The sequence below is a fragment of the Leishmania infantum genome, chromosome 24 (assembly GCF_000002875.2).
Source record: "Leishmania infantum JPCM5 genome chromosome 24".
Taxonomy (NCBI): domain Eukaryota; phylum Euglenozoa; class Kinetoplastea; order Trypanosomatida; family Trypanosomatidae; genus Leishmania; species Leishmania infantum.
Genome location: NC_009408.2, coordinates 451,358 through 478,846, shown reverse-complemented (window position 1 = coordinate 478,846; position 27,489 = coordinate 451,358). Strand labels below are relative to the sequence as shown.

General features: G+C 59.3%; 7 protein-coding genes across 7 annotated transcripts; all 7 read right to left on the bottom strand.

Moving 5' to 3' along the window:
* Positions 1-234: 234 nt before the first annotated feature.
* Positions 235-2,661, bottom strand: LINJ_24_1330 (putative DNAJ-domain protein; the record flags this gene model as incomplete). Its single annotated transcript, XM_001465922.1, has 1 exon — positions 235-2,661. One exon carries the CDS (start codon positions 2,659-2,661, stop codon positions 235-237), a length of 2,427 nt encoding a protein of 808 aa, XP_001465959.1.
* Positions 2,662-3,892: 1,231 nt separating this feature from the next.
* On the bottom strand, positions 3,893-8,326 carry LINJ_24_1320 (conserved hypothetical protein; the record flags this gene model as incomplete). The annotated part of the gene is made up of 1 exon (XM_001465921.1): positions 3,893-8,326. One exon carries the CDS (start codon positions 8,324-8,326, stop codon positions 3,893-3,895), a length of 4,434 nt encoding a protein of 1,477 aa, XP_001465958.1.
* A 3,766-nt stretch (positions 8,327-12,092) lies between these two features.
* LINJ_24_1310 (amastin-like surface protein-like protein) lies at positions 12,093-12,983 on the bottom strand (the record flags this gene model as incomplete). The annotated part of the gene is made up of 1 exon (XM_001465920.1): positions 12,093-12,983. The coding sequence occupies one exon, from the start codon at positions 12,981-12,983 to the stop codon at positions 12,093-12,095; it is 891 nt and encodes a 296-aa protein (XP_001465957.1).
* A 3,652-nt stretch (positions 12,984-16,635) lies between these two features.
* LINJ_24_1300 (amastin-like surface protein-like protein) lies at positions 16,636-17,160 on the bottom strand (the record flags this gene model as incomplete). The annotated part of the gene is made up of 1 exon (XM_001465919.1): positions 16,636-17,160. One exon carries the CDS (start codon positions 17,158-17,160, stop codon positions 16,636-16,638), a length of 525 nt encoding a protein of 174 aa, XP_001465956.1.
* Positions 17,161-19,124: 1,964 nt separating this feature from the next.
* Positions 19,125-19,643, bottom strand: LINJ_24_1290 (amastin-like surface protein-like protein; the record flags this gene model as incomplete). The annotated part of the gene is made up of 1 exon (XM_001465918.1): positions 19,125-19,643. One exon carries the CDS (start codon positions 19,641-19,643, stop codon positions 19,125-19,127), a length of 519 nt encoding a protein of 172 aa, XP_001465955.1.
* A 2,905-nt stretch (positions 19,644-22,548) lies between these two features.
* On the bottom strand, positions 22,549-23,109 carry LINJ_24_1280 (amastin-like surface protein-like protein; the record flags this gene model as incomplete). Its single annotated transcript, XM_001465917.1, has 1 exon — positions 22,549-23,109. The coding sequence occupies one exon, from the start codon at positions 23,107-23,109 to the stop codon at positions 22,549-22,551; it is 561 nt and encodes a 186-aa protein (XP_001465954.1).
* Positions 23,110-24,826: 1,717 nt separating this feature from the next.
* LINJ_24_1270 (conserved hypothetical protein) lies at positions 24,827-25,894 on the bottom strand (the record flags this gene model as incomplete). Its single annotated transcript, XM_001465916.1, has 1 exon — positions 24,827-25,894. One exon carries the CDS (start codon positions 25,892-25,894, stop codon positions 24,827-24,829), a length of 1,068 nt encoding a protein of 355 aa, XP_001465953.1.
* Between the last annotated feature and the right edge of the window lie 1,595 nt (positions 25,895-27,489).

The following is a 27,489-nucleotide window of genomic DNA, read 5'->3' as shown; positions in this document are numbered from 1 at the left end:
TAGGGGGTGGTGGTGGTGGCCGGGGGCCGCAGGGTTCGGGCGTGGCATTGGGGTGTCGAGCGGCTGTGGGCGTGTGCGTGCTCGCGGCTATTTTGCTTGCTGGTGCGGGTGCGCTTGTGTTGGTGTTGCTGTTAGGGTTCTGTTTTTCTGTGGAAGATTCTCTCGGAGGCTCGGGCTCGTTCGCGTTACCTGCTGCTGCTGCTGCTGTCGCGCACCGTGGGCGCTGGGTCCCGCTTACACATCGAGTCGCTGCGAGGTGTTGGCGTCGTCGAGCAGAGCCAGCAGAATTGCAGGATCGACGTACCACGGAATGAAAAGACGACCACCGTCTCGAACGTCGCACCGCGAGGGTGAGACGATGATGGCGAGGCCAATGTCATCCGGCGTGGCGGTACCCTTGTGTGGTGCACCGTCCTTGCGCTCCAGCACGGCGCGCACCGCGGTGGACTGCGCGAACGCCTTAACGAACGAGAGATAATTAGCTAGCGGCAAGACGGGGTCGCGGCTGACGTAGCCGACGCCAGCCTTGGCCAGGATTTCTTCTGTTTCGCGGTTGAGCGACGACTGCTCCACCACCTCTTCTAGCCACTCAGTGAAGTGCGCGGGGTCGTCGAGTTGCGTCGCTGTGATGACGACGTTGTCGCAGCCGTCAGGGCCGCCGCTGACCCACCCCGCCAGCACGTTGCCGTCCGCATCGAGAGAGCTCGGCCGGTGCGCCGGTGCGTCCGGGTCGTAAGGAAAGCACTCGTAGAACACGTTGAGTGGGTTCATTGCGGGCGCGTGCTTGGCAACGTACTCGCGGTGCACGTAGAGGTGTTTCCACAGCTGGTGCTCGCGGTGTGTGTCCATGTTACAGATGCGTGGAAAGCAGTTAACAGGGCCACGGTAGCGGAAGGGTGACGTGTCGGCGTCGTCGTCGGAGGCTATGCGAGTGAACTCCTCTTTCACAATGCTCTCGCGCAGTGGCAGCAGCTGAAAGAGCGTGCGCTTCGACTGATTGGTGGACTGCACAACCCTCTTCAGTGCGCCGCGCAGACGTAGTAGGAAGGCGTGTAGATCTCTCGTCAGCGTCACGGACACGGAGAAGAAGAGCGTCTCAGCGGTGGAGCACGTCAAGTGGCGCCCCACGAGAAAGGGTGGTGTGACTTTACCGCCTCCTTTCTCCTTCCCAGCGCTGTCTGTTTGAGATGCGTCCACTAACGGCATCGGCGCCGTTGTGACGTCTGCCTGTTCGGCGTCATCCTTCACCAGCTCGTCCGTCGCGACTGCTTTCCAGGTGAGGACGATGTTGCCACGAATGGTTGGACACGCCAGTTCCGCTAGCTGCCGGCACTGCGCGACTAGTGCTGGCGTCTCTAGAGACTGCGCCGCTATATCGTCCTGCACGCTGGCTGATGTGTCGCAACTGTCCTGCAGGCGCATCGCCTCCACCATCGCCTCGGTAACGGCGCCGCTGTCAACGGCAGCGTCGAAGTGACAACACAGATCGCCGGCAAGCTTCTGGAGTGTGCGCAACACCATCGCCGCGGCGGCGCTGCTCTCGCTCAGGTGCGGCTCCACGGAGAGGTGCGCCTCGGAGCGGCCGCTGCTTTCCTCGTCCTGCAGCCCCAACATAGCCGACATCAGTCGATTCACGTCCACGATCGCCAGCTCCAGCTTTAGTCGGTCAAAGCTGGCCGCTTCCCACCTGCCGAGTTTTGCTGTGATGTCAGCGATGCTGTCCGCAGGATAGATGATACACTTCAGCTCGTCTGAGACACGAACATCGGCAGGGCGAGACGCGCCGCAGGTGCTGCTGCTGCCGCCGCCGCTCGCCACCGCATCTTCGCCGAGGCACTGCCGCCGCTCATTTGAAGCCCCTTCAGGCAGATCAAAGATGAGTGCACCCATCAACACCAGCGGCTTCATCGCCATGTCTTCAATGCGCTGCCCGCGCGGCCGAGATCCGGTGCCGATGCCTTGCGCCACCGCCAAGTACCCGTTGTCTACGTACCTACGGCGCTGCTTCACAACACGGCGCACGATGATGGGCAGATTCTGTGCAAATCGCATGACGCACGCCGACATCGACTCCACATAGCGTGTGTGAAAGAAAGCGACAGCCTCGAAGAGGGCCGCGGAGTGGCTGCCGCACAACACCGCGGGAAGTTCAGCGCAGAAAGTGTGCACACGGCGCATCGCGACCGCCTCCCGCTGACAAACGGATGACACGTCCTCCAGCGTCGGCGTGAAGAAAGCACCAGCGGCGTGGCTCTCCGGCTTCCCGTACGGTGGGGAGGACGACGAGGGCGTGGATGGCGCCTCGCTCGACTGCTGATGTCTGTGGTAGGCAATCATCGCCTGCCGAAGCGACTCCAGCGCTTCCTGCGGGTCGTAAAGATCGACGGCACCGCTGGTGGTGCTGCGCCGCCCCGCCGCGGACCCGCCGCCCCGCTGTGCCTCCAGCGCCTTGAGCGCCACACGAAAGGCGTCTGAGAGGTTGCGAAAGTTTTCGTTTGCATTTGGATTGTTCGGGTGCAGGTCGGGGTGGCACTGCAACGTTTGCCGGATGTACGCCTTCTTGATGGATGCCGGCGTAAGGTCCGCTGTGGGGGACAGGGACAGCACGCGCAGCGCCTGGCGAGGTGTCATGACGCGCCATGGATGGCTTCGTCGCAGCATGGAGACGCGCAAACACGGGGTGGGTACAGATTGTTTTTTTTTTTTTTGGGGGGGGGGCTTGGTTCTGCAAACCGCCTTCTCCATCCAAGTGAGAACACACACAGATACACGAATACGCCTCACGTGTGTTTGTGTCTGCGTGCGTCGTACGATGCGAAGAGTGTCGTGCGTTGGGAGGAGCAGGAGAGAGAGAGAGCTAAGAGTACGGCAAAGGAAGATTTGGTGCGCTGGTGGTGGCGACTGCTCGTAGCACAAGGACGTGGTGCACTCCCAACACAACGCACATACAATCCGCGCGTCCGCTACACCGCGAGACACGACTGCCCCACCGCTGCTTCTGTATTTCCTCCGTCGCTCTCTCTCTTCTCCGCGTTGTCCTCCGCCTCCTCAAACACACCACTGCGAGGATAACGCGTGCACGCAGAAGTGAGCTGTGTGTGTGTGGGGGGAGGGGGGGGGGTGCAGAGGGAGCGAGGAGGCGTCGCGATGGGCGTAGAAGCTGAGTTTTGCGTGCGTGAGCGTACTTCACCATGTCGTCACTCGCTCCTCCTCCTCGCTCTTCTGCCGTGGCTGGTGTTGGCCCTCTGTCGAGGAAGTCCAGGCAAAAGAGACACGGATCGCAGATTGGGGGTGGTGCTGGGTTGGCAGGACTGCCAGCGCATTCATGTGTGTGTGTGTGTGTGGGTCAAAACAGGAGGGTCCATCGTGAACAAGAGAAAGGACGGGAGTAGCACGGGGGTGTGAGGGGTGGTGGGGGCAAGGATTGGACAAACCCCATATCAACAGCGCCGCAGCGGACACACCGGTGAAGGATGGAGGGGGAGGGAGGAATGGAGGAAGCGTGGAGGCGGGGCGGAGATGGGCTGACTGACTCACAACTGTCAACCCCATTCAACCCTAAACGAACGTCTCCTGCTGTTTTTCGTTTCACCGTGCATGCAAGCTCACACACACACACACACACACGCCGAGGCGCAAAGTAACGATACAGAGAGCTTGCCGCGTCTTCCGCCTTTGTCGTCTCCCTACTCCCCCCACCTTATGCGCCACACAGTGTCCACGACGGCATGTGGGAGGGGATGTGGACAGGGGTGAGGAGACGAGATAGGATGGCGGTAAAATCACACGAATTCAGCAGCCAACGTACACGGACGCTCGGCAGCAGAGGCGACTCACATAGAGGCCCTCCGACTTCTCCCTCATGTGACTTCTGCAGTCGGGCCGATTGCTTTTACTCGCCGCTCTCTTGCTCGTCCTCTTCATCCGATGCCTCCTGCGCGTGGCGACGACGGCTGGCATCGGACGCAGTCGGGCGTGCAGCAGCTGCGGACGCAGAGGACGACGACGAGGAGGCGGTGTCGAAGAAGCGCCGGCTGGAGGTGAAGGCATTCTCCAGCCCCGTGTACTCCTTTAGATACGTGTGCAGGGTGGAGGAAGTGAGGTGGAGGTTGTCAAACTCTGGTGAGCCGCTAGCCGTGGCGGTGGAGAGCGCCGCCTGCAGTGCCTCGAGCCTCCCGCGGTACTGGGCTTTCTTGTTCTCGAACCAGTGAAGGTCATCAAAAAACTCGTAGGCGCGAAAGAGGACGAGCAAGAACGTCGTCCCTAACGCGAAGCCGTCGTCAGAGAAGACGCCCTCTTCCTTGTGCTTCTTGAGCAGCTTTTCCTTCTCCTGGATGGTGTAGGCCACCTGCAGATTTGCCAGGGCGGGGACGAGGAGGTACAGCAGCTGCAAGTGAGCATACCGCTCCGCTGATGAGCGACGCAGCCGCCGCCCAATCGCGTCTAGGAGAAGCGGGTAGTACTGGGAGCCGTCGGAGAGCTGCTCGAGCATGCTGTGCACTACCCGGTCAAGGTTGGAAACGGCGTCGACGGTGCTGCGCCGCAGATTCAGTTGGCGCTGCTGCACCGTGTCGCTGTCTCCGTTGTCAGACCCGTCTTGTGTGCCCTCTTCCTCTCCCTCTTCGTCATCTGTATCGTCGCCGGACTTGCGTGGTGGCCGCGAGGTGCGGGACCTGTGCACCATGTAGGCGCTCAACGGCACTCCTGCCGCTGCGGATGCCTCCGTCGCACTGCCGCCTCTCGCCGCCGCCGTCGTCGGAAGCGGTACGAAGCGCGCTCCCTCCGCCACTGCACGCAGCCCGCCACTGCGCATCATGCGCATGAACCCCAGCGCATTTCCCATTTCACTAATCAGCTGTCGAGCCTTCTCCAAGAACGACACGCCGTCGTGAGCGACGCCGAGGCGGTCCATCTCTCGGATCAGCTGCTCTGCTTGCTCCACAGGGTACTTGCAGGGCTGCTGCTCCTTCTTCCGCTGCCGCACCGCCCGCGCGTCCTTCAGCAGGTGCGAGCGGACGTAGTCGTCGTGCAGGAAGTGCGACAGGATGGCCATCTTCTTTAGGAGGTACTTGTACACGTAGTTCACAGCGGTGTTCATGACCCCGGTGCCGTGTGTGCGGATCGAGTTGGCGATGTGGCGCGTGTTGAGGGTATGTAGATGCTTCGACGGAGTCAAAGAGGGGCGCTGGATGAAGATCTGCTCATTCAGGTTGTACGTGTAGTACGCGACAAACTGCTGGATGTTCTCCGTGATGACAAGCACGTCCAGTCCCTGGTCCAGGATGCAGCTCGGCAGGTGGCTGTCTGCGATGCGCAGGCGATAGGTGCGAAGGGCGAGACTGCGCATCTCCTCGTACGTTTTCCAGTCGTTCGGCATGAGGGCGTTCAGGTTGTAGAACTGCGTGCTGAGGTAGTGCTCGATCTGCGCCGCCACGTGCATCCATTCATCGAAGAAGCGAAATGGCTGCAGCAGTGTATAGCGGGTCAGATCGCGCCCGGAAGCCTCGGCAGACGGCCGCAGTACGCGGTACGGCTGGCCTAGCACGGCGTCGTGCGTGCGCAGCCGCAGCTGGTTCTCAATCTCGGTGCACAGGGGCTGCACCAGCTCCTGGTGGACACAGTCTCGCACAAACTCTACGTAGTCGCTCAGCAGCGTCTCCGACGGGTTCTTCACATGCCGGGCGGACATGATGAGCAGGCGACAGTCGCCCAGGGCAGACACGATCTGCGGCAGGGAGACGGCCGCCAAGGTGTGCTCATAGCAGTACTTGAGGAAGAGTGGGTACAGGGTTTCGCGATGAAAGAAGAGGAAAGAGGCGCTCGTGATGCACGGCAGCGTCTGCTGGTAGGTGAGGATCGCCTTCAGCTGTGCCAGTGCGATGAAGGCGTCGTCGCGCTCCTGCTCTGTGATCGCAGGTGAGGCCTTGCTTTGCTGCAGCTCTTCGCGATTTAGCGCCACGTCCAGCAGCAGCACAAGACACGCTAAGGTGTCCGCTGTAAAAGGTTTGTGAAGAAGTTGCAAGGCACCTTGTAGCGCAAGGAGCTGTTCCTGCGCAACCGCCGTCGGCACTGCTGCGGTGCCTGGTCTGGTGCTGCAGGTGCGGGTGAACAAGTTGTAGAGGTGCTTTTCGAGGACATACACGATCGACTGCACGAGCGCCGCCTGAGCAGTGGCGAGGATGCCCATCTTGCTGTGGTAGGCGTCCGCTATGCGCTGCAAGAGCAGCACGCCTTGCAGGACACCGTGCACCATCGACACCGTCAGCGGCGCCTCCGCGTGGTGATGGAGCAACAGGAGCTGCACCACGCCGTCTTGAACGCTGCGCGACAGAGCCACTCCTTGCTGAATAAGCAGCACCATCCTCTGGATAAACGAACGGCACAGGGGTGCGTCGATGGGCAGGGCGGACTGCATCTCGACCGCGGCCCAGCGATCCACCTGCTGTGTCCACTGCGAGATGTTGGAGAGGAACTGCGAGCCGGAGGTCTGGCACGCCTCCACAACGGTTCTGCGGACCAGCGCGCCAGCACCGTCCTTCATGGCGCCAGCAGCAGCGGAAAGCTCGCTAGGAAAGGCGCGCCGCCACCACAGCAGTGGGCACAGCACATAGAGGCCCTGCAGCTGCAGCAGTGGGACGACAGACTGCCAGGCAACAAACCGCTGGCTGACATGCCCTAGCATCGCTGCGACGAGCCTGCTTACCGTTGTCGACGCGACTGAGGTGGGGCCTGCGGCAGGGCCACCGCGTGCCGGTAGGGAGCTCAGGAACAGCCCCTTCATCAAGTAGCATAGCCCGCAGAGAGCGGCAAGGCTCGACTTGTGCTCCAACGCACGAGGTGACGAGAGGGTGGCCTCAAAGTCGTTGCACCGCCCTGTCAAGACGGCGATAAACTCTTCGCACAGGGAAGTGTGCTCCCGAAAAGGCGGTGGGTGCGGCGTCGCTGCAGTCCGCGCGGCTGTGGCATGGCGCTGCGTGCTGGGCACGGAAGCTGTCGGTCTCGACTCACTCTGCTCACATGCGGCCAGTGAGGCTTCAAAGAGCTGGTCGAAGCGCTGCGCGGCCACGGAGGCGAGTAGGCTACTATCCAAGATGTCTGCCTGCAGCTTCTGCAGCAGCAGGCGCATCATTTCTCCGTCATCGTCGCCGCCAGTAACGTCATCTCGCTTGGCATCCAGCTGCTGCTGCGCGAGAAGGCGCTGCATCACCTCTACGCCGTCTCTAATACTGGCATTCTGGTGAAGAACCTCTTCAACAAGGAGGACCGCCCCAAGAAGGTCGCTCAGGCTGTCCCAGAAAGATGTCAGTCGCACATGGAGGAGCGGGGGCGGATCGCCTCTGCTTCCTTTGGAGCGAGTGTCATGGTAGATGCTCGCCAGCTGGAAGAGCGCGTGCGCCACGACGTCCTGCACGCGTTGCCGCCACAGCCAGATGTCCTGCAACAGAGGCAGCAGTGTCCACGTGGAGTGCAGCAGCTTCTCTTCCTCAAGAATGTCCTCCTGCTCTTGCTGCCGCCGCAGCTGTGGGTGTTGCAGCGACGACGGACCGTTGTCACCGCCAGCATTCATCGCCGGGTGCCCGCCACGACGGGTATCGCCGCTGCTGCCGTCACTGCCAAGTCCCTTCACCCTGTCGGTCGACCGGCTCTTGTAGCAGTTCTCGTTGTCATCACCGACAAGCGCCAGCGGAGGCGCGTAGCAGCGACGCGCCTCGTCGCTCAGAGCCTGCATCTCCGCATTGGAGCTCGCAAGAGAGACGAGAAGGCGGAAGAGAAGCGGATCGGTGCTTGCCATCGTGCTGCCGAGCAAGTCTGCAATGGACGACTGCTGGTACGCTCGCCGCTGCCGCGGCTGATGATGTGCGCTGAATGAAGCGTGGTACGGCGTGTCTGCCAGCTGCACCGTCACGACATCGTGCTGACGACTCCAGTGCGTGGCATCGGTCGGGTGGCGCAGCCGTTGCTGCGCGTCGAAGAGCTGCTGCTCGTGATGATCCACGAAGGCACTGAGTTGTGCACGCAGCGCACGCGCCTCTTCCCGACGCACCTGATTGCTGTAGAAAGAATCCATTTGCCGCAGCTGAGGGGGTCGCACGGCGTGAGTGGCAGATGGCCACTGTTTGATGGGAGCGGAGAGGGGACGGGAGGGGGACCCACGTAAGCGAGAACAGTAACAAGAGAGGGAAAGAGCCGTGTGACAGACGCGTCTATCGGAACAGTTGCGCCACGCGGCGAGAGTCGCGGGCGCTTTTGTATGCGGTAGTACGCGCTGCGTCGGCACACAACAGAGAAATCGATGGCTGGCACCACCTCTGCAGTACCAGCGCATGTATCTTAGTGTTTGCCAGCATACCTGCGGCCGGGCTTCACAGCAGTCGTCCTGTTTTTGTTTGCTGTTCTTGCCTTCATCCAATCGACTGCACTGTGCATTGTGCGCACAGGGAGGGAGTGCCGGAAATGACGTGCGCCCCTCCCCATGCCGCCCCAACCACGACTCTTTCTTCAGAGTGCGCAGGGCAACACACACACATACACACAGTCTCAAAAGTCATCATATCCGTGCCTGCGGCGCTTGGCACGCAACCACAACGACGACAGCAGAACACGACGCATGCCACGCCGTCCCGCGTCGATGACTACAAAAAAAAGAAAATCCACCGCACTTTCACTACCCGCCGCACACACTGGGCAGGTGCAGGAGATAAGAGAGCACACACATACACACACACAAAAGCAGAAAAACGACCCCTGCAAGAAAAACGTGCCCGTTACGTCGGACATGCCCTCCCCTCCCCTCCCCTCGCCTGATAGCGCGACTGGCCTGGGCCCTGCCACTCTTTGGGCCTGGAGGTACTGCCAGGTACGAGATTCTCATTCGAGCGCAGTGGCACATCGCCACATGGAACAGTACGAGGTCACAACGTCGATGCCTTGCATGACGAGGTGTCAATCCAGCAAACTCAGGCCGCTCTTCCAGAAACGTACCTCCCACTATCAGCACTAGATCCTCTTGCTCAACTGCGGACACGGCGAGGGTGGCGCCGTCGCACATGATAAGGTTCGCGCTGCGCGGCTGTCATTAGGCTAGGCGGCTCCACAAACACCAGGGTGGTCACCTTCGAGATACAGCATCCGCGATCGCGCTGCCGCTGTACTCGATGGGGTGTCACGAAGGAGAGGTGCCGCCACATGCGCCGCGCGCCGATGTGGAAATAGACTCGTCAGTAGTGGCAGGAGAGGAGCACCAGCGTCCGCGTAGGCCACCGGGCGCGGCATTCGAAGCGTGAGGTAGACTTCCTCGAGCCAGCAATGGCGCGGCGGGAGAAGGCAGAAGTGAATCGACTGCCGCATTCCACTCTCGATGATGGAGCTACAGTGCATGGAAGGAGGGTCGACGGCATCGGTCGGCACAGAGGCGACCGAGTGCGCAGATGAGGCCGTCAGGCGGTCGTTGTCTGCTGCCGTCGTGCCCGTGGACGCTGTAGTCCTATCTTGGCGTTGAATTTGACGAGTAGACTCTTCGCTGGTGCAGGGCAGGGAAGAAGGGTAGCTGGTTGGGGGGGGAGGGGGCGTCAGCAGGTGAGCTGGGGGAGTCGTTGTGAAGGTGCTTTTTCCCTTAGGACGCTAAACGAGTGGTGGGACACACGATAGCAGTGGTGGACGACACAGAGTCAAACTCCACGACGGCGTTCGCGCGATATGATCTCGCCAGCCCTTACGTGTCCAGCGGTGTAACCTGCGACGCCATGCTTGCCATAGAGGGATGAGGGGCGTTGGCGGTCATCTGCTTCAACTGCATCAGCTGCGTCTGCTGAGGCAGGGACGCTACCATAGGCTGGCTCAGAGGGAAGATGAAGCTGCACACCGGGGGAGCAGCACTACTCCCAGCAGGCGCGATGGGGGCAGCGACGAGAGACGCTGCTGCGGCGTCGGCGATGCGGCGGGAAAAGCTGCCGTGGGTTTGTGCAACCGAAGCAGGTAGCCGATACGGCGGATGCGATCAATGACGTAGATAGTGCCACGTGCGTTAGCCTGTAGTGTGCAGCCCAGCGGGCAGTGCTACTCTGGTATTTCGCCGACTAAGGAAAGATACATACGGTGCCAGCCTTGTCCACCATCGGAATTGGATGGATTTGTGTGTGCGTGTGGGGTCGCCAAGAGCGTCTTCTGCACTGTGAGCAACGCGACGGTGTAGACAGTGAGAAGTGAAGAGAGAGCGAAGGGCGAGCAGCCGACGAAGTACAAGAGCCCCATACGCGGGCATAAATCACACATGCAGCAGTAACGCCAAACGGCCAGAGACACCCTTGAAAAAAAACGAAGAGTGCGTGCGTGTGTGTGTGTTGGTGTGCACTTTTATTCCACACGTACAACACTGGCACAAGTGGATGCCATGCACCAATGCGGGGAGGGCAGTTCGTGCCCCCCCCCCCCGCACGCACGTCCATTTTCTCTTCACCGTTGTGTTGCTCTCCTCCTACCACTCTCATGTGAAGGCTGTGAAAGACGGGGAGGGGGCGCAGCTTGGCAGTGAGGGAAAGAGAGAGGGGAGGGGGACCGTATACGCACGCACACACACCTAACATGTGCGTGCGTGTGCCAGTGCGCTTCTGCCTGCGGCTGAGTCCGTGGAGGTGGAGGGGGGGGCCAAGAGCGGGCATTGCACACGTGCACGCTTTGTAGCTTTTACTCTTTTTCCTTTGGTGCCGGTTAAATGGATGCAGATGAGCTTTTAGAGTGTGCGTGTGTGTGCGTGGAAGGGGGGGGGACAACAACAGCGAGAAAAGGGAAAGAGAAGGAATAGGGAGGCAGAGAGACCTCCCAGCATACACACACACACACACACACACACACACGCACCATAGAGGAGAAAAGAGAGGGGACACGTAGACAGGCAAAGCACTTCTCTCTTTTCCCTCCCTCCCGTTCTTTTCCTTTTCTAGACGGCGCTGGAACGGGGCTACAGCGCGTGATGGGGCAGGATGGAGAACAGGGGTTGGCTGGTTGGTTGAAGGAGGAAGGAAGGCGGGGGGGGATGGGGGGTGGGAGCGAGAGGTAGGGGGCGGGAGAGGAGGAGGAGCGGGAACCATGAGGCAACCGCTTCTCTTTCCTCCACGTCATGCACATTCCTCTTGTTTCCATTTGATTCCCCCTCTCTCTCCATCCGAAAGCACAATGTATGTGCTACTCCACTGTGGGCATCGCGCTACCGTACAGAGTGAGAGTGCGCGTGTGTGTGTGAGGGACGATAAAAAGATAGAGAAATGCTTTGGTTCCGAAAAGAGGCAGAACATCCGAGGGAAAACACACGCACACGCAAGGAAAAAAAAACCAACAGACAGGGGAAGAGGTACACAACAGAGCCACCGAACTTGGTAAGGGGGGAGGGGGGAGGTAAACAGAAGAAAGGGAGCACTAAAGAGACAGTTAGAAAAAATCAAAAGACAGCGATTCGCGGTGGTGCTGGAACAGGAGAAGAGGCGACAGAGAAAGAGAGGTGAACTGTTTTTCTTTGGTGGCGCTGTCGCTTGATCGTAGCCTTCTCGCTGCGTGTGCGCGCTTTCCACCTTTTCAGGAAAACAAAGAGCAGCGGCAGGGGCACTAGCTGTGTGCATTCCTGAAGTCTCTGCGCGCGTGTGTATGGCAGCACGCCTCCGCAACGTTCCGCGTCTCCGAATATGCGACTGTGTGCTGCTTTTTTCTTTACATGACCACTGTACCATCAGCACCAGTTCGACACAGAAAGGCCAAGGAAGAAGAGCGGAGGGCGGGGCACACGGCACACAGCGCGACACACATACACACTCGATGGAAAAGGCGTTCAAGAGAGAAGGAACTCGGCAACGGTGAGTGACAGGGGGAGAGGAGGAGCGGCGGGCACTGGACATTCCATAACATCGGAACCGATGCGCCCGAAACCAGCCCCGATCTCACTGCACATCGACCACCAAGCAAACATACTCAGCTAACAAAGTCTCCTCTGTCGAACCGACCACCGCATTCCGCTACGCGCCTTTACAACAGGTGGTGGCCTTGCATCTCAACCGTGGTAACAGATCGACGAAGCCGATGCGGTGCACACGCGCTCGGATACACTAGTGTTTGGCATCAGCGGCGTTCTCCTCCTCCTTCGGCGGGCGCGTCCAGGTAGTGCAGGCGAGTATGACCACGGCAATGAGCTCCAGGCCCCAGGACGCGACCATCAGCGCGAAGCCGGCGGTGTAGGGGTACTTGCTGCCAAAGCGGTCGCCGCACATGGTCAAGTTGTAGACGCTGGCGACGCAGGCCCAGGAGATCATGGTGCATGGGATGCAGACGGCGGCGAGCACGAAGGGGACGATGACGGGGAACTGAATCTGTGTGTTGAGCACGATGGCGGATACGAGGCCGGCGAAGCCGCACACGGACGCCATGACGCCGAAGGCAGCACCGCAACGCATCGTGGAAGTGCGGCGCGCACAGCCAAAGGCGGCGTCCCCGGTGAGGTCGTACGGCACGTTGCCGCAGAACTGGCGGTAGCCCCACATGGTGTAGCAGCCGTGCCCGGGTGTCTGGAACTGCGCGGTAGGGGTGGCCACGAAGGCGAAGGCCCACGCGAGGAAGTGGATGATCGTGAAGCACATCGCGCCGGTGTAGTAGGCGAGGCAGGCGGGCATCTTTGTGTGTATGCGGTGGCCGTAGGTGTCGAGTCTGAAAATGGGGAGGTTGGGTGTTCGCAAGGCGAATCCACTTGTCGGGGGAGGTCGGTACAGATGAACAGGAGGGTAGCAGGGGAGAAAAAGAGTGCGGTAGAGGTGAAAGCTGCGGTAGTGGTTAAGGTGTGAGTTAGCAGCGTGCTGTTGGAGTATCAAGGAAGGAGAGAGGGAGACGGCGCAGGGAGTGTTGATTGCATGGTAGGGCGTGGGGTTTGTTGTGAAACAGGCAAAGGCGAAGGCGAGGGTGCGGGTTGGGGGGTGGTGGATAGACGAGTGTGGAGAAGGGCCCATTGCGCTTTAGTGGACTCCAGAGGATGAGCCGAGCCTTCTCGGCGGTTCATTCGTTCAGCTCCTCATATTCATTGCGGCACCGCGGGAGGAACGTAAGAGTCGTGGTGGCGAGAGGGGTGCGGCGTTACAGGCACACATTAAATCTTTGGCGTGGGACTCGGGGTGGTGAGCGGGTGGATTGGTGCCTGGGTGGGCAAGAGTTGTGTGGCCGAGGTTCGTCGTCTCACTCCTAACGGCAGTAGGCCGGTCAATGGACGGATGTGTATCTGCGCCTGCGTGCAAGCTGGTAGGTGCGTTACCTGATAGCCGAATGCGACCTGCTTGGTGCGTTTTTTTGTTTGACCCATCACGAACGCGTACAGACACACACTTACACGGGCCGTGATTGCAACTCCTGCCAGCGAGGGGGACAAGAACCGCACCGAGGCATGCAAGTCAAGCCGCCGCCCCGCCTTCGTCTCCGCACATGCTCCCTTTACGAACACCTCGCGATTCTACACTAACTAGGCATCGATGCACCAACGGATGCCCCCTTCCCTTCCGTTGCGCTCCCTTTCCCGCAATTGTGGCTTCTCTGCCTCTTGTACGGTCCCTTTCTTTTCACGCAAGAGCATGTGTCTTGTGTGAAAGGGATGGAGGTGGGGACTCATGACACGCTTGCATTTTGTGCTTTTATCTCTGCAAGTCGCTCTCCCTTCGCGATTGCCCTCGACATGCTTCAAAGAACAAGCATACCTCCCCCCCATATGGAGGGAAACAGAAAACCAACCATGTCTATCTTCTCCGTTTCTGCCTTGAGCTTGCTCGAGCCTTCTCCATCCCGCCACGGTCTCTCGTCTCCCATCTGCCCCACATAACTGGCCTCAACAGCAGGAGAGAGGACGGAACGAGAAAAAACATGCCATGACTCCACACACCCACCCACACAAACGCATACACAACGACAAGAGCACCTTCGCATAATACCGCGCACATCATAGGAAATCATATCGTTCATCGACAGTTGCTCTCCTATGCCTCTGACGGCGAGGAACACACCCCTCCCAGTGCGTGGTATCGCAGGGTCCAGTGCTCCCACTCTGTCTGGGGAGGCCGAGCAGCCCCCCCTCCACTATCCCCGCCAAAGGTCAGCCCGCTTCTCGTGGTGACAGAGTCATGCACCGACGACGTAGGGGGGAGGTCGGAGTGAGTCACCGCCACTGCTGTCGGCGGTCAGGTCCTGGATGGCGCTGCGGTGGGGGCACCTGCAACAGTGAGCACGCTTGTGCCATCCGTGTGGTGGGCGGAGCTCCGGCGTGACTCTGGCGTGCCCCCCCCCCGGCCCTCACACTGCCTTGCTGGTGGGGGAGCCTGGGCCACCGCGGGCGGGATGCGGCGGGTGGGGACGGGCATGGTGGTAGGGGGGCGGCTGTGGGGCGGCCTGCGGGGTCAGGGGCGAGTAGATTGTGAGGCGCGGGGTCCTTGCCGTGATGCGTGCCTGCTGCTGCTTTTCGCGAGGCGATGGGGCCTGCGGGCAGGGCTGTGTCGAGCGTGGGCTGGGCCATGCTCTGTGGCAGAGGGGACGCGCTGTATCAATCAAAAAAAAACAATGCGTGCCTATGCGTGTATGTGTGTTGGTGTTTATCGCAATCCACGTCGAAGAAGAAGGAGCGGAGGATGATCGAGGGGCGAGAATGAGTTACGCCAAAGCCATTCGCGAGTCCGCATATTCGTCTCCATCGATCGGACTTCTGGGCGGTGTGTGCGATCGCGCTGCTTCCACCGAAGGACCATCGCGGCCAAGCACAGAGCGCGTCTTTTCATAGAAGCGCATTCATAAATGTAGGCTTGTGTCTTGGGCGCACGGATGGGGGTGCGGCGCCACGCATCCTTCCAGCTTCCTGTCTCAACGGGTGAGGACATGAAGAGGGTCGGCTGGGGAGGTGGGGCTCGCTCTGAAAACAAGTACAGTAGAAATAACAAGAGAGAGGAGGGGCAGTAGGGTTACCGGGGGCGCCCTTCTCACAGAAAACGACAGCAAGAGGTAGAGCTGATAGGTCGACCGAAAATATCGCTTGCAGTAATGGTCAAGGAGAAAACACTTGACCGTCTCCCGAACGTCGTCGCACCGCTGTGTGCCGAGAAGGGAGAATGTACCAATATAAATAGAGCGAGCCTACAAGGAGGGGTAAAAAAAATAATAATAACCGAAAATTTCCCGCTGGGACGGGGACGAGGGGGGGGGGGCACTCGCGCGCGGGGCCCTCGGAAGGGGAGCGAGCGAAAAGGGGCAAGAGAGAGCGAGCGAGCGTGGGAAGTCCTTATGGACTGCTCCAGGCACGCCTTCGCCAAACTAAACGAGTTCGTCTTTTTTCACTCTGCCTCTTCGGCCGGTCGCCTCTCATACGCGCGCACACGTGCAGACGCACATACACACAGAGACTACGTATCGCCCCTGCTTTTTTGTATCTGATGATTTTCCTGCCTGAACGATGGTAGGATAAAAAGGAAAGAAGTGTGCGGAGGGTGACTGAGAGAAAGGGGAGGGAGGAAGAAGGGACTTGCACGCATCGCGTCGTGCAGAGAGAAACCGCTTCTCTTGCAGTGGTCTAAGCACACACACACACACGCGCACAAGCACATTCGCCTGCCACCATCTCTTTGGAAAGCAACGATGCTGTGCGTGTGTGTGTGTCAGCAAGTTCGCATGCGAAACATGGACGAACGAGATGGGCGGGTGGTGAGTCAGTGGTGGGGGCGGGGTGGAAGAGAGAAATGGAGGTCCACGCACAGTATACATACTTGCGCTTTCCACCACGTCCCCTCTGCCACAGAGCATGACCCAGCCCACGCTCGACACAGCCCTGCCCGCAGGCCCCATCGCCTCGCGAAAAGCAGCAGCAGGCACGCATCACGGCAAGGACCCCGCGCCTCACAATCTACTCGCCCCTGACCCCGCAGGCCGCCCCACAGCCGCCCCCCTACCACCATGCCCGTCCCCACCCGCCGCATCCCGCCCGCGGTGGCCCAGGCTCCCCCACCAGCAAGGCAGTGTGAGGGCCGGGTGGGGGGCACGCCAGAGTCACGCCGGAGCTCCGCCCACCACACAGATGGCACAAGCGTGCTCACTGTTGCAGGTGCCCCCACCGCAGCGCCATCCAGGACCTGACCGCCGACAGCAGTGGCGGTGACTCACTCCGACCTCCCCCCTACGTCGTCGGTGCATGACTCTGTCACCACGAGAAGCAGGCTGGCCTTTGGCGGGGATAGTGGAGGGGGGCTGCTCGGCCTCCCCAGACAGAGTGGGAGCACTGGACCCTGCGATACCACGCACTGGGAGGGGTGCGTTCCCTGTAATCCGGGCATTGAAAGAAAAGACCAGAGATCCACGTACACACGCACACGCACACAAGCGGAATCACATAGGTACTCCAATGTGGAAGTGGGCGACGGCGGCGTGGTGGGAGAGGGAAGAGGCGAGAGGAGTGCGCTGTCTACGTAGTTGGTAAGTGAAAGAGAGGCAGTGGGAAAAAAAAAACGGCACCACTCCGCCACACAATGAGCTGTTGGATTTGCGTCAATTCAGCGTCGCGGTCCCTCTTGCGCTCCGCGTCTTCCCTTGCACGCTGCCCACGAATGGTGTGGGTGGCTTACGTGGTGCTCCACTGGGTGATTAGAAAAAGGAAATGAGCACCAACACCAGCACGTTGACAATCTGAAGACACCACGCCGTGATCATGAGCCCAAAGCCCGGGCCGTATTCCAAGGAATAGTTACTCCACTTCATACCGCACATTTTGATGGTGTACGCGCCGGCCACGCAAGCCCAGCTGATGAAGATGGTGAAGATAGATATGCAGGTGAAGATCAACGGGAAGACGACCGCGCAGGAGACCCGTATGAGCATCAGAATGCCAAAGACGAGTGCCGCCAACGTCGTGAAAACGGAAACAATGGCGAATGCGGCGCCACCACTCATGTTGTTGAGACGCTGGCGACAGTTGCCGAATGCACCCTTGCCCTTTGCCGTGTAATGCACCTTACGACAGTCAGACTTCATTCCCCAGAAGGTATAGCATGTTCTGCTGGTCTTGGAATCAATCTGGGAGATAGGTGTAGCGATGACGACGAACAGCAGCACCAAAAACTGAATGACGGTGAAGAGGAGGGCACCTACAAACGGAGGGAGTAGGCCCATCTTTCCAGCGTCTTGTCGTAAAGGAGGGAGGAAGAGAGGGAGAGAGATGAGGCAACAGGGTGGTGGTGACGGAGCGGGAGGTGAGCCAAGGGTGGAGAGGACGATGAAGTAGCTTTAGTAGCCGCAGTAGTAATAGTAGTTGTAGCAAACAAAACGAAAAGGGAGAGAGGAGAGCACAGTACGATATTTGACGGATGGTGGTGCTGCGCGCGTATTGTGGGCGCGAAATGTGTTTGGCGAAGTGGTCAGGGGAGAGGGAGGAATGAGAGGTTGAACATGGTAATGGCGTTGACGGAGTGGAGCGCGTACCAATGACAGGTAAGTACATGTTTTTACATGTACCAGTACGTGTCTGTGTGTGTGTGTGTGCGTGCTCCACCACAGACACACACACAAACACTTCCAGCTGCTCAGCACATCAACGCCTCTTCTTCCCTTGGCGGCTGTGAGAGAAAGCGACCACATGTATAACAAACCCGCCACGTCGTACGCGCTCACACAAACGGCGGGGAGGGCAATCGATGATATCCCGCCTTTTCTCTTGCATGATTTTTTTCCTGCCATCACACACGTGTGAGATCAGACGGAGATGAAAAGAGGATGAGAAGGCAGCTGTTGAGTAGGGGAACCCATTCCATGTTTCTAACCCCATGTGGGCGATGCCATCGACGTGTTGGACGTCGCTAGGGAGGAGAAACTGACTTCTGTATTCCGCTCTTACAGCAATGCTGTTTATCATTTTGACAAATTCTACGAAGGTGCGACGTCCACCCTTCCTTGTCCATCATGCTGCACCCGGTGGCGGACATGATGGGGAGAGGGCTGAACGAGGTGGAACTGACCTGAGATCACAGACAAGATAGTAAAGCCAGTTGAAATCTCTCTCCAATATTAGAAGGAGGTGGGAGGGGGGGGGAAGAGAACTACCACGCACACACCTAGATAGACCCGTACGTTGCAACTGGAAGCCGCCCGAAGGAACGGCCGTGACACCCATTGCTCCCAATACGAGGGTAAAATACATTTTCGACAAGAAGAGATTTTACTCAAGGTGCCCATTCTACCCTAGAAGAGAGAGACTCCGCTCGACACGGCCCTCCCACAGGCCCCGTCGTGTGATGCGAAGCAGCGCTAGACACGCCAGTGCAGCAGTGCGCCGACCCGGTCATCCCAGCACGGACCCCGCGCCTCACAATCTACTCGCCCCTGACCCCGCAGGCCGCCCCACAGCCGCCCCCCTACCACCATGCCCGTCCCCACCCGCCGCATCCCGCCCGCGGTGGCCCAGGCTCCCCCACCAGCAGGCAGTGTGAGGGCCGGGTGGGGGGGGGCACGCCAGAGTCACGCCGGAGCTCCGCCCACCACACGGATGGCACAAGCGTGCTCACTGTTGCAGGCGCCTCCACCGCAGCGCCATCCAGGACCTGACCGCCGACAGCAGTGGCGGTGACTCACTCCGACCTCCCCCCTACGTCGTCGGTGCATGACTCTGTAACCACGAGAAGCGGGCTGGCCTTTGGCGGGGATAGTGGAGGGGGGCTGCTCGGCCTCCCCAGACAGAGTGGGGGCACTGGACCCTGCGATACCACGCACTGGGAGGGGTGTGTGCCTCCCCCCTTTTCCATGATGGAGGCAGTGATACAGAGGAAGAAACGAACAGTATCAGACACAGAGATGGTCATCACACACACACACTCACGAAAGAGCGACAAAAAAGGCAATGCTGACGATATATGCACACATGTTGCTATATAGTGTAGGGGGGAGGCGACCAGAGGCAGAGGGGCGTCAGCCAGAAACACTCCCACTACCACAACGATACCAGCAAAGAAGAGGGTATCCCGTTCCACCCAACTTCTATCCGTGTGTGTGTGTGTGTGCGTGGGTGGGTGGGTGGCTGCACCAGGAGACGCTAGCCTATCACTCGCTGCTTTGAATATCTTGCTCTTCCCTCCCTTTCACTCTCAGCCGAAGAAAAGCATAAAGAGCACTACCACGTTGATAACCTGAAGGCACCACGCCGTCACCATAAGTCCAAAGCCAGGGCCGTAGCGGACGAAGCGGTAGAAGGGGCCGTTGCACATGCTGATGCTGTACACGCTGGCCACGCAAGCCCAGCTGATCAAGATCATGAAAGCAGATAGGCAGGTGAAGAGGAGAGGAGGGAACATCGCGCATGGGATGCGTAGCAGCATTAGAGCGATAAACACAAGCGCCGCAAGCGTTGTGAGGATGGAGATAATGGCGAAGGCGGCGCCAGTGCTCATGCTGTCGCGGCGCTGCTTGCAACCAAAGGCAGCCGTTCCTGTCGCGGAAAGAGCAGATAAGCTGCACTCCTTTTTGTATCCGACGAAGGTATAACATCCTGAACCATTCTTAACGTCGAGCTGCGAGATTGGCGTGGCGACAATGACAAAGAGAAACACAGCAAGCTGGAGAACCGCGGCGATGATGACACCGATAAACGTACGAAGGGTACCCATGGCGGTGTGCGGTGACTTTGAAGGACTCTGGTGCGTATGTGGGTGGGGCTTATGGTGTGGGGTGGTAAAAGGAGATGGACATCGACTGTGGAAGCAAAATGCCAGTCAAGCCGACTTGAAGAGTGGAAGAGATCGAAGAAGGATGGAGAGAGAGGGAGGGATAAGAGATGATGATGTGGTTCACCCACCTACTCCCACACACACACACACACACACACACACACACACAAGCTTACAGAGGCGGAGGGGAGGGAATGCCTAGGCGGGCTTGAAGGAAAGGGAAAGATTGAGGAGGGGGAGAAACGAAGTAAGGGACAGTTGACAAGAACAGGGAACAGAAAAAGGAAAGGTGGCAGCGTGCAGATGCTTATAGGACTAAGTATAGGTGGACGTATGCACGTACATAGCAGTGATGATGTCGAGAAGGAGATGAGTATGAGGAGGAAGGGATAATGGGTGTGAGCGAACGGCGACGATGATCGGCAAAACAAAACAAACAGCGAAATCGAGTGGGCGAGAGAGTTCCTGATAGGCACGGGAGGGGAGAGGTGCGAGGGGCGGACGCATATGATGAGAGTGGGGAAAAGAGATGGATGAAGGGAGGAGGATTGATGTGCTTATGTATCGTGAGTGCATGAGGGAGGCCGTAGGTGAGGAGGTCCGAAGGCGGAAGAGATCCCTTCGTTGTCTTCGCCTTCACCCGCAGCCACTGTACAACGCGGTTTCACCTCTCTCCCTGACGCACATGCAGGGTGGTGGTGGGGGGGGCGGGTCTGCGTGTGTGAGGAGAGAGAGGGAAAGCAGCAGCAGCTGCTGCGCCTACTCTGCTGGCCATCCACCCTCTCCGTTCACAAAGACGCGCGAAAAAACACGCACACGCACTCAAACGCTTGTGTCTATGTGCCATACATGTCTCAAATGTCGCTCTTATCGGTTGTAATCCTTAGCCCTGGCTAGGTGCGCAGACGCTCCTACACAGACGTACTTCTTCCCCCCAGGCCCACATCCCCTCCACGTATTCGCGAGTGCGGCACTCAATGAAGGGGAGAACACTTCTACTAGCAGCATACGAAGTGCACATGGCTGCGGCAGATCTAGGGAGGAAGGGGGGAAAGAAAAGCGGACGGTGATGGTGATCAGCTCGAGGCGGTTGTCGTTGGCGAGCACACGAGCAGGAGGAGGAGGGTCTAGAAGGGGCGTTCCTTATATGAAGAGAAATGGCCAGCAACAGAGCACATACAAAAACAAAACAATCTGAGAACCACAACAACAACCACGCCAGGAGAGAGCGAGCGAGAACGCCAACGAAGAGGATGAAAACACATGGAAGAGCCCACACAGCTCCCCCCCCCACACACACACAAGCATACGCGATAATACACGCGCACACATAGAAGACACTTAGAGAAAAAAGGAAAGTTGGTGATTTCAAACATTCTGCTTTGCGCTTAATATTTTTTCACGGCTCATGTGCGTGTGTGCGCGTGTGCACCAGCACAGTCAAGATAACAAGAGCGACGAAGCGTGACTGGAAATTTTTTGTTTCGGTGCGCCAAGAAAACGGTATGATACTAACGCGAGATATGACATCAAGGAGGGGAAGAGAAAGCAGCGAGAGAGGAGGGGAAGGGGGTAGTATTTCGTCCCATGCTCGGCTGCTCCTCCCTCTCTCTTATTGCCCCCTCTCATTTTTGTTACTAGAGATAGAGAATAAACCTTACGAGGAGGAGGAGAGGGAGGGACAGAGAGAGGCAAGCAAAAAGATCAGACTGATAACGCACCAAGCGCTTGTGCGCGCATGTGTGTGTGTATGCGTGCATGTCTACCTCTGCGTGAAACACTCAGCATAAACGAGAGAGAGGCCGACGACAGCCCCCATTGCCGCTCACGTGGAGGGAGCGAGAGGTGGGGGGGGGGAAGATAAAGAGAAATACGGCATGGGACAACGAATTGTGGAAGCGTTGGTGACATGATCACGTGGTACATGTCTCCGCAAACTCCCCCTTTTCCCACTTGAGCCTTTTCGTTTTGCTGGTGAGGCTGTGAGTGTGCGTGAGTGTGTGTGCTTAGTCGAGCACCCCATAAACAACAACCCATGCACAAGCACATCAAGCGACGCTGTGTAGCTCTTTCCACTCTTTTCGTATGCCTTTCCGGCTTTCCACCTCTCTCTAGCGCATTTCTCCCTCGCTCGCTCGCATTAAGGGGGCCGCCGCTGCCCCCGTGACTCGGCACATCGCCGTGCACTACCCAGCCCCTCCATCTCCGTTGTTCGAGCCTTCCCTTTCTGAGGTCTCTTCTCCCCCCAGTGTCTCTGGGTGTGCGGGCTTACACACACCCCGGGCACAGCTCGGGCTGCCCGCGAGAAACAGAAAAAGAAAGGGAGACCGGGCGAGAAGCACTCCGCAGACAGCGCGCATGAGATAAACGGTTGCGGCGAGGGGGACAACAAACCAAAAAGAAAAAACGTAAAAAGGGAAAGCAGAGGGAGGGAGAGAGGGGCTCGCTGATGGCCTCGTCGATTGCGTGTGGTGGAGGGCAGCGGCGAAGAAGAGGCTGGGGGGGGAGGGCGGGCGGTAAGAGGGGGAGAGAGGAGGGGATGAGGTAAAGACCTGTTGGAGCACGAGCAAAACACAAAGAGGAACGAAGCGCTAAGAGGCGCACGCGCACACGCACACATGCCCACACGTTAGGAGATCAACGAAGGAGACAAACAAACAGAAAGCAACGGGAGGCAAAGGAAAAGGAAGGGAGGGGAGGGGGGCCGGGGGGACGTGACGGGTGGAGGGAGGAAGCGCTGGTGCGCGTGTGTCACCCACACTTCCGCACCCCTACGCCATCATGGTCTATACGCTGACTCCAGTTCTGTTGCGTTTTACGTGTAGCGTAGCTTCTTTGAATCCCCCTAGTGTTTGGCATCAGCGGCGTTCTCCTCCTCCTTCGGCGGGCGCGTCCAGGTAGTGCAGGCGAGTATGACCACGGCAATGAGCTCCAGGCCCCAGGACGCGACCATCAGCGCGAAGCCGGCGGTGTAGGGGTACTTGCTGCCAAAGCGGTCGCCGCACATGGTCAAGTTGTAGACGCTGGCGACGCAGGCCCAGGAGATCATGGTGCATGGGATGCAGACGGCGGCGAGCACGAAGGGGACGATGACGGGGAACTGAATCTGTGTGTTGAGCACGATGGCGGATACGAGGCCGGCGAAGCCGCACACGGACGCCATGACGCCGAAGGCAGCACCGCAACGCATCGTGGAAGTGCGGCGCGCACAGCCAAAGGCGGCGTCCCCGGTGAGGTCGTACGGCACGTTGCCGCAGAACTGGCGGTAGCCCCACATGGTGTAGCAGCCGTGCCCGGGTGTCTGGAACTGCGCGGTAGGGGTGGCCACGAAGGCGAAGGCCCAGGCGAAGAAGTGGATGATCGTGAAGCACATCGCGCCGGTGTAGTAGGCGAGGCAGGCGGGCATCTTTGTGTGTATGCGTGTGGCGACGGCGTTAAGGAGATGGAAAAGATAGCGTAGTGAGAGCTTGAAAGGTGGACGAGGAGAAGAGCAGGGGCGAAGAGAGCGAGACGGAGACAGGGGCTGCAGTGTACAGACAGCGCTTCTATTGCGACCCCCGATGCCAAGGGAGGGGTGGTGGTGGTGAGGAGGGGAGGGGCGGAGGCGGAGAAAATCGGAGAGGAGGTAAAGTGAAGAGAGCAGTCAAAGAAAGAAGGACATCCAGGCTCTCTGTGCTGAAGAGCGCTGTGTGTGTGTGGGGAGGGGTGATGGGTAGGCGGAGGGGTTGCAGGTGGCGCAGCTTTCGCGCAAGCGTTTCGTCCGTGCAAAGAGAGAGACTCAGCAACGGAGGGTGCGTATGGATGTATATGAGTGTGCTTGCCCAGGCCCACGCCCACGTACACATGCGCATACCCCCCTCCCCCACGCGGACTCTGTCTGTCTCATGCTGCCCTGCATCGTGTACGACGATCACTCATGCTCTTCCTTCTTTGGCTTATTGCAGTGCTGTAGTGAGCGACTGTGGCTCCCCGCTTGCCACGCGCTCGTTGGTGGAGGCGTGCGTGAAGATGGGGAGGAGGCGATGAGGGAGACGCGTACGCGTTGGTGACAAACAAAGAAGATACACAAAGAGGGACGAAGAAGTCGCTTTCATGTTTCCATGTCGTGTTGCTCGTATGGCTCACGAGCGCGTGACAGGGGGCGCTTTCGCACGGTGGCACGTACACACGGAGACTCAGACACGCATTCACAGGGAGACAAGCACGGCACCCGTGAGGGCGCCAAGAGTGCGTGTACGTGTGCGTATGCGAAGGGAAGGGGGGGGGAAACGGTGGCGAGCAGCGAACGCGCTTGGTGGTGGCTGCCTCGCGTGCCGTGTGGGTGCGTCCTCCCTCTTCGAGTAAACAAAAGGAGGGGGAGGGGGAGGGAAGGCAGAGTGGTGGTAGCCATGCGGCTGCGACTGTGAAACAAGAACGCCAGCAGCAGCTCAGGCGACATACAAGATCACGCACGCACACACACACACACACACACACACACGTACACGTCAATAATGTCAAATGTGTAGAGAACGAGGGAAGGATGGTGATGGGAAAAGGGCGGAGTGGATGGGGAGGGAGTTTGTGTGCGTGTGTGTGTGTCGAAGACGAAAGAGGTCAACGATTACAGGAAGAAGTACATCCCATGCAGCCATGTGCGTGTGCTCATGCCCGCAGAGGGATGCGATACCTGTCGGCCACTACCGCCACGAGAAAGCAAGGGGAGAGGGACTTCCTCTACGGAGTACTACTGATGCTTGAATTTAGTATTCCTGTGAATACCGCAAAGGATGACTCCAACGCAGAGCGAGCAAGGGTGACAGAAGGGTCGGGGGCAGATGATCACCAACGTCTGCACAATGGCACACAACTCCGCCTGTCTACATCAACACCACACAAAACGTGCGACGCCTCACTCTCCATCCACAGACCATCCTTTCTCTCCGGCACGCACGCCTGCACACACTCCTTCGCGTGAATCAGCTAGTCACAGGCAACGGCAACTGCAGCGGTGAGGCGCATCACTACCACTGCCAGTGTCGCCCATGGCTCCAGCGATCATTCGCTGCCGTCAAGCTCTTCGGCTTTCCCATCGACGCAGCCACGCCCCCCCTCCCACCCCCACCCATCTACACACGATGCGCTCACTGACGGGTGAGCAGAAGGCGCTTAATAGAGTCAAAGTCGACATCGAACGGGATAAAGACGACGCCGCTGGGCAGCGTGTCAAAGCGGTCCGACACAACCCACACCATTCGCCTCTTCACCGGCATGTTGGCCGGCACCACGACCCTGTCCGCACTCGACGTCCGCACCCCGCCATCCATGATGGAGCGCAGAAAGGCGCCGAGCTGCGCTTCGTTTTGCTTGATGGTGCGCGCGAAGCGCTCCAGGTGCAGCACGAGATTTCCTTCCGCCCGGTTCTTCCACTCCGTGTCGACGCTGAAGTCCACCGGGATATGGCGACTGACGTGCTCGAGCGCCATGATCGCGCTGTCGTGCTGGCGCTGGAAGGTTTCCATGCGCTTGAGGTTGTCCTTGAGCACGCGGAGCATCTGCCCTGTGTTCATGATAGAGTGGTTGAATGTGACTCGACCGTCGCCGCCGATGCGGAAGCCGATCTCCTTCCGCCCCCCGGCAGCGGTAGTCGTCGGCATTGTTGAGTCCGGCAGGGCACTGTAGAGGTGCTCCACAATGCGTATCTCACCGCGCTTCTTGAGCAAGTCGGACTTGAGGCTGTACTTGGCGACAGCGCGGCGTATGGTTGTCTCTTCCTTCATGAACCGGGCGATCAGGTCGTCCTGCCACTGCGTGCTGCCAGCGATCGGGGACTCCATCGTTACCCGGTGCACGTGGAACATGTCCGCCACGCGTGTGAGCTGGCGCTTGCGCTCTTGCAGCTTCGGCGCACAGCCGACGCGCCACTCCTTATGCTTCTGCACACACTCCTGCCAGACGGGCTGCGGCAGACTGAGCAAGAACTCCTCCCACGAGGGCATGCGCTGCACCGACAGTACAATCGACCCATCCGGTGCAACGAAGTTGTCGAGGGACTTGAGGCTAAGGACGATGCACACGGACGGACGGAACGCGCGACCGCGATGCACCTCGTACATGCGTTCGATTCGCTCGAAGGCGACGACGAAGCGCTCGACGGACGAGTGGCTGCCAGCCATGCGCAGGTCGAAGGGGCGCAGGCCCCGCTCCGTCATGAAGTCCTGCACATCTGGATCTACCTCCCCGTTGGGACCGATGATCGTCTTGGAAGGTACGTAGGGCGCCGTGCTGCCGCCGCCACCACCGCCGACGGTGCTCGTGTACTGGCCCGCCCCGGTGGGCTGCACCGACTGCGTCTCCGGCAGTGATACGAGGTAGCTCACCCCGTCTTCTTCCACCACCAGTAGGACGCTGAAGCGGCGCAGATTTTCCACTGACTTGTCACCGCGGATGTAGAGAGAGCCAGACTGGACGAGGTGTTCGTTTTGTTTCTCATCGGCGTAGCGGAGCACCGACTTGAGGTTCATCTCCACCCCATCACTGCTAAGCTCGAAGTCTTCGTAGATGCCGGCATCGACGAACAGCTTCGTCAGTTGCTGCTTCACAATGCGGCTGTCGGAGTAGGGCGTGATAGTGCACTCGATCGCCTTCAGCCCCGCAGCTGCCGCCGAGGCCGCTTCGCCACCGCCGCCACCACCGGCCGCGGCTGACCCGCGATAGGGCTGCATCCAGAAGAGAAAGAACTGCGGCGCGTTGTCGCGACCGCGGCCGTTGGAGGAGGAGGACAAGGATCCCAGCGCCTGGCTTGCCCGCTCGTGCATGAGGGTCTCCAGCCGAATCATCTCCTCACCGTTGTGCTGCGCTTTTTGCGCATCGATGCCCCACAGCACGTCGGGGTGCGCACCGGCGAGCTTCAATTTTCGAAACATCTGCGCAAGCGACTTGGCCTTGTAACGCGCGAGTGTCGCCCACATTTTCTCGTTTCTTCAGGCGTCCTCGTGGCTCTGTAGGTGTGCTGCCCATGGATGCAACCCTCACTGCCCCGCGCCCGCCAACTCTGACGGCTCCGCCCTTCTGCACGTCTGTATCAATGGGAGGGCTGGGGAGAGACAGCGAAAGGAAGAGGGAGAGAGCTCACTCGTTGGCCTGCGTGTTGCACGTGTCGTCGCCTCCTACCTTTACTACGGATAGAGAAACGCCAGACGAAGGAGACCACGTGCACGCGAGAAACAGAGAGGGAGCCATCATGGCGAAGAGCAGCAGCGATGATGTGGCATCGAGCAATGCAACGAGGCACGCAGAGCCACGTCATACCCCCGACACACACATCGGGTGTGTAATCCGAACACAGGAAGGGGGGAGAAAGGCACCGAGTAAAACGGGGAATGGGAGAAAGCAGGAGGCGGTGACTGAAAGCAATGGGGAGGAGCAAGAGAGGTGCAGCCGCGTTGCACACACCGCTGCCTTTTCGTGCAATGACCCGCTGGTCTCTTTGCCAGTTTCTGCATCCACACGCTTCAGGAAGCAGTAGCGGCTCCCGTGGGCGCACGCGCACGTATACATGTATACGCAGGAGTGTATGTGTCTCTGTGTGTGCGCGTCCCGTTCGCTGTGTTCCTGGGTTTACTCTCGAGGGTGAAGGCGGAGAGCGGGAGGCGACCCCGGAGGCAAGGTGTCAAAGTAGGAAGGGAGGAGGAGGTGGCACCACTGCGCATAGCCCCTTCCCCCCCCCCACGCACACGAAAAACGCGCGCGCTCACGTTTGATCCTCTTTCACGTGCTTGTCGTCAGGGCAACGCAAGGTTGTAGT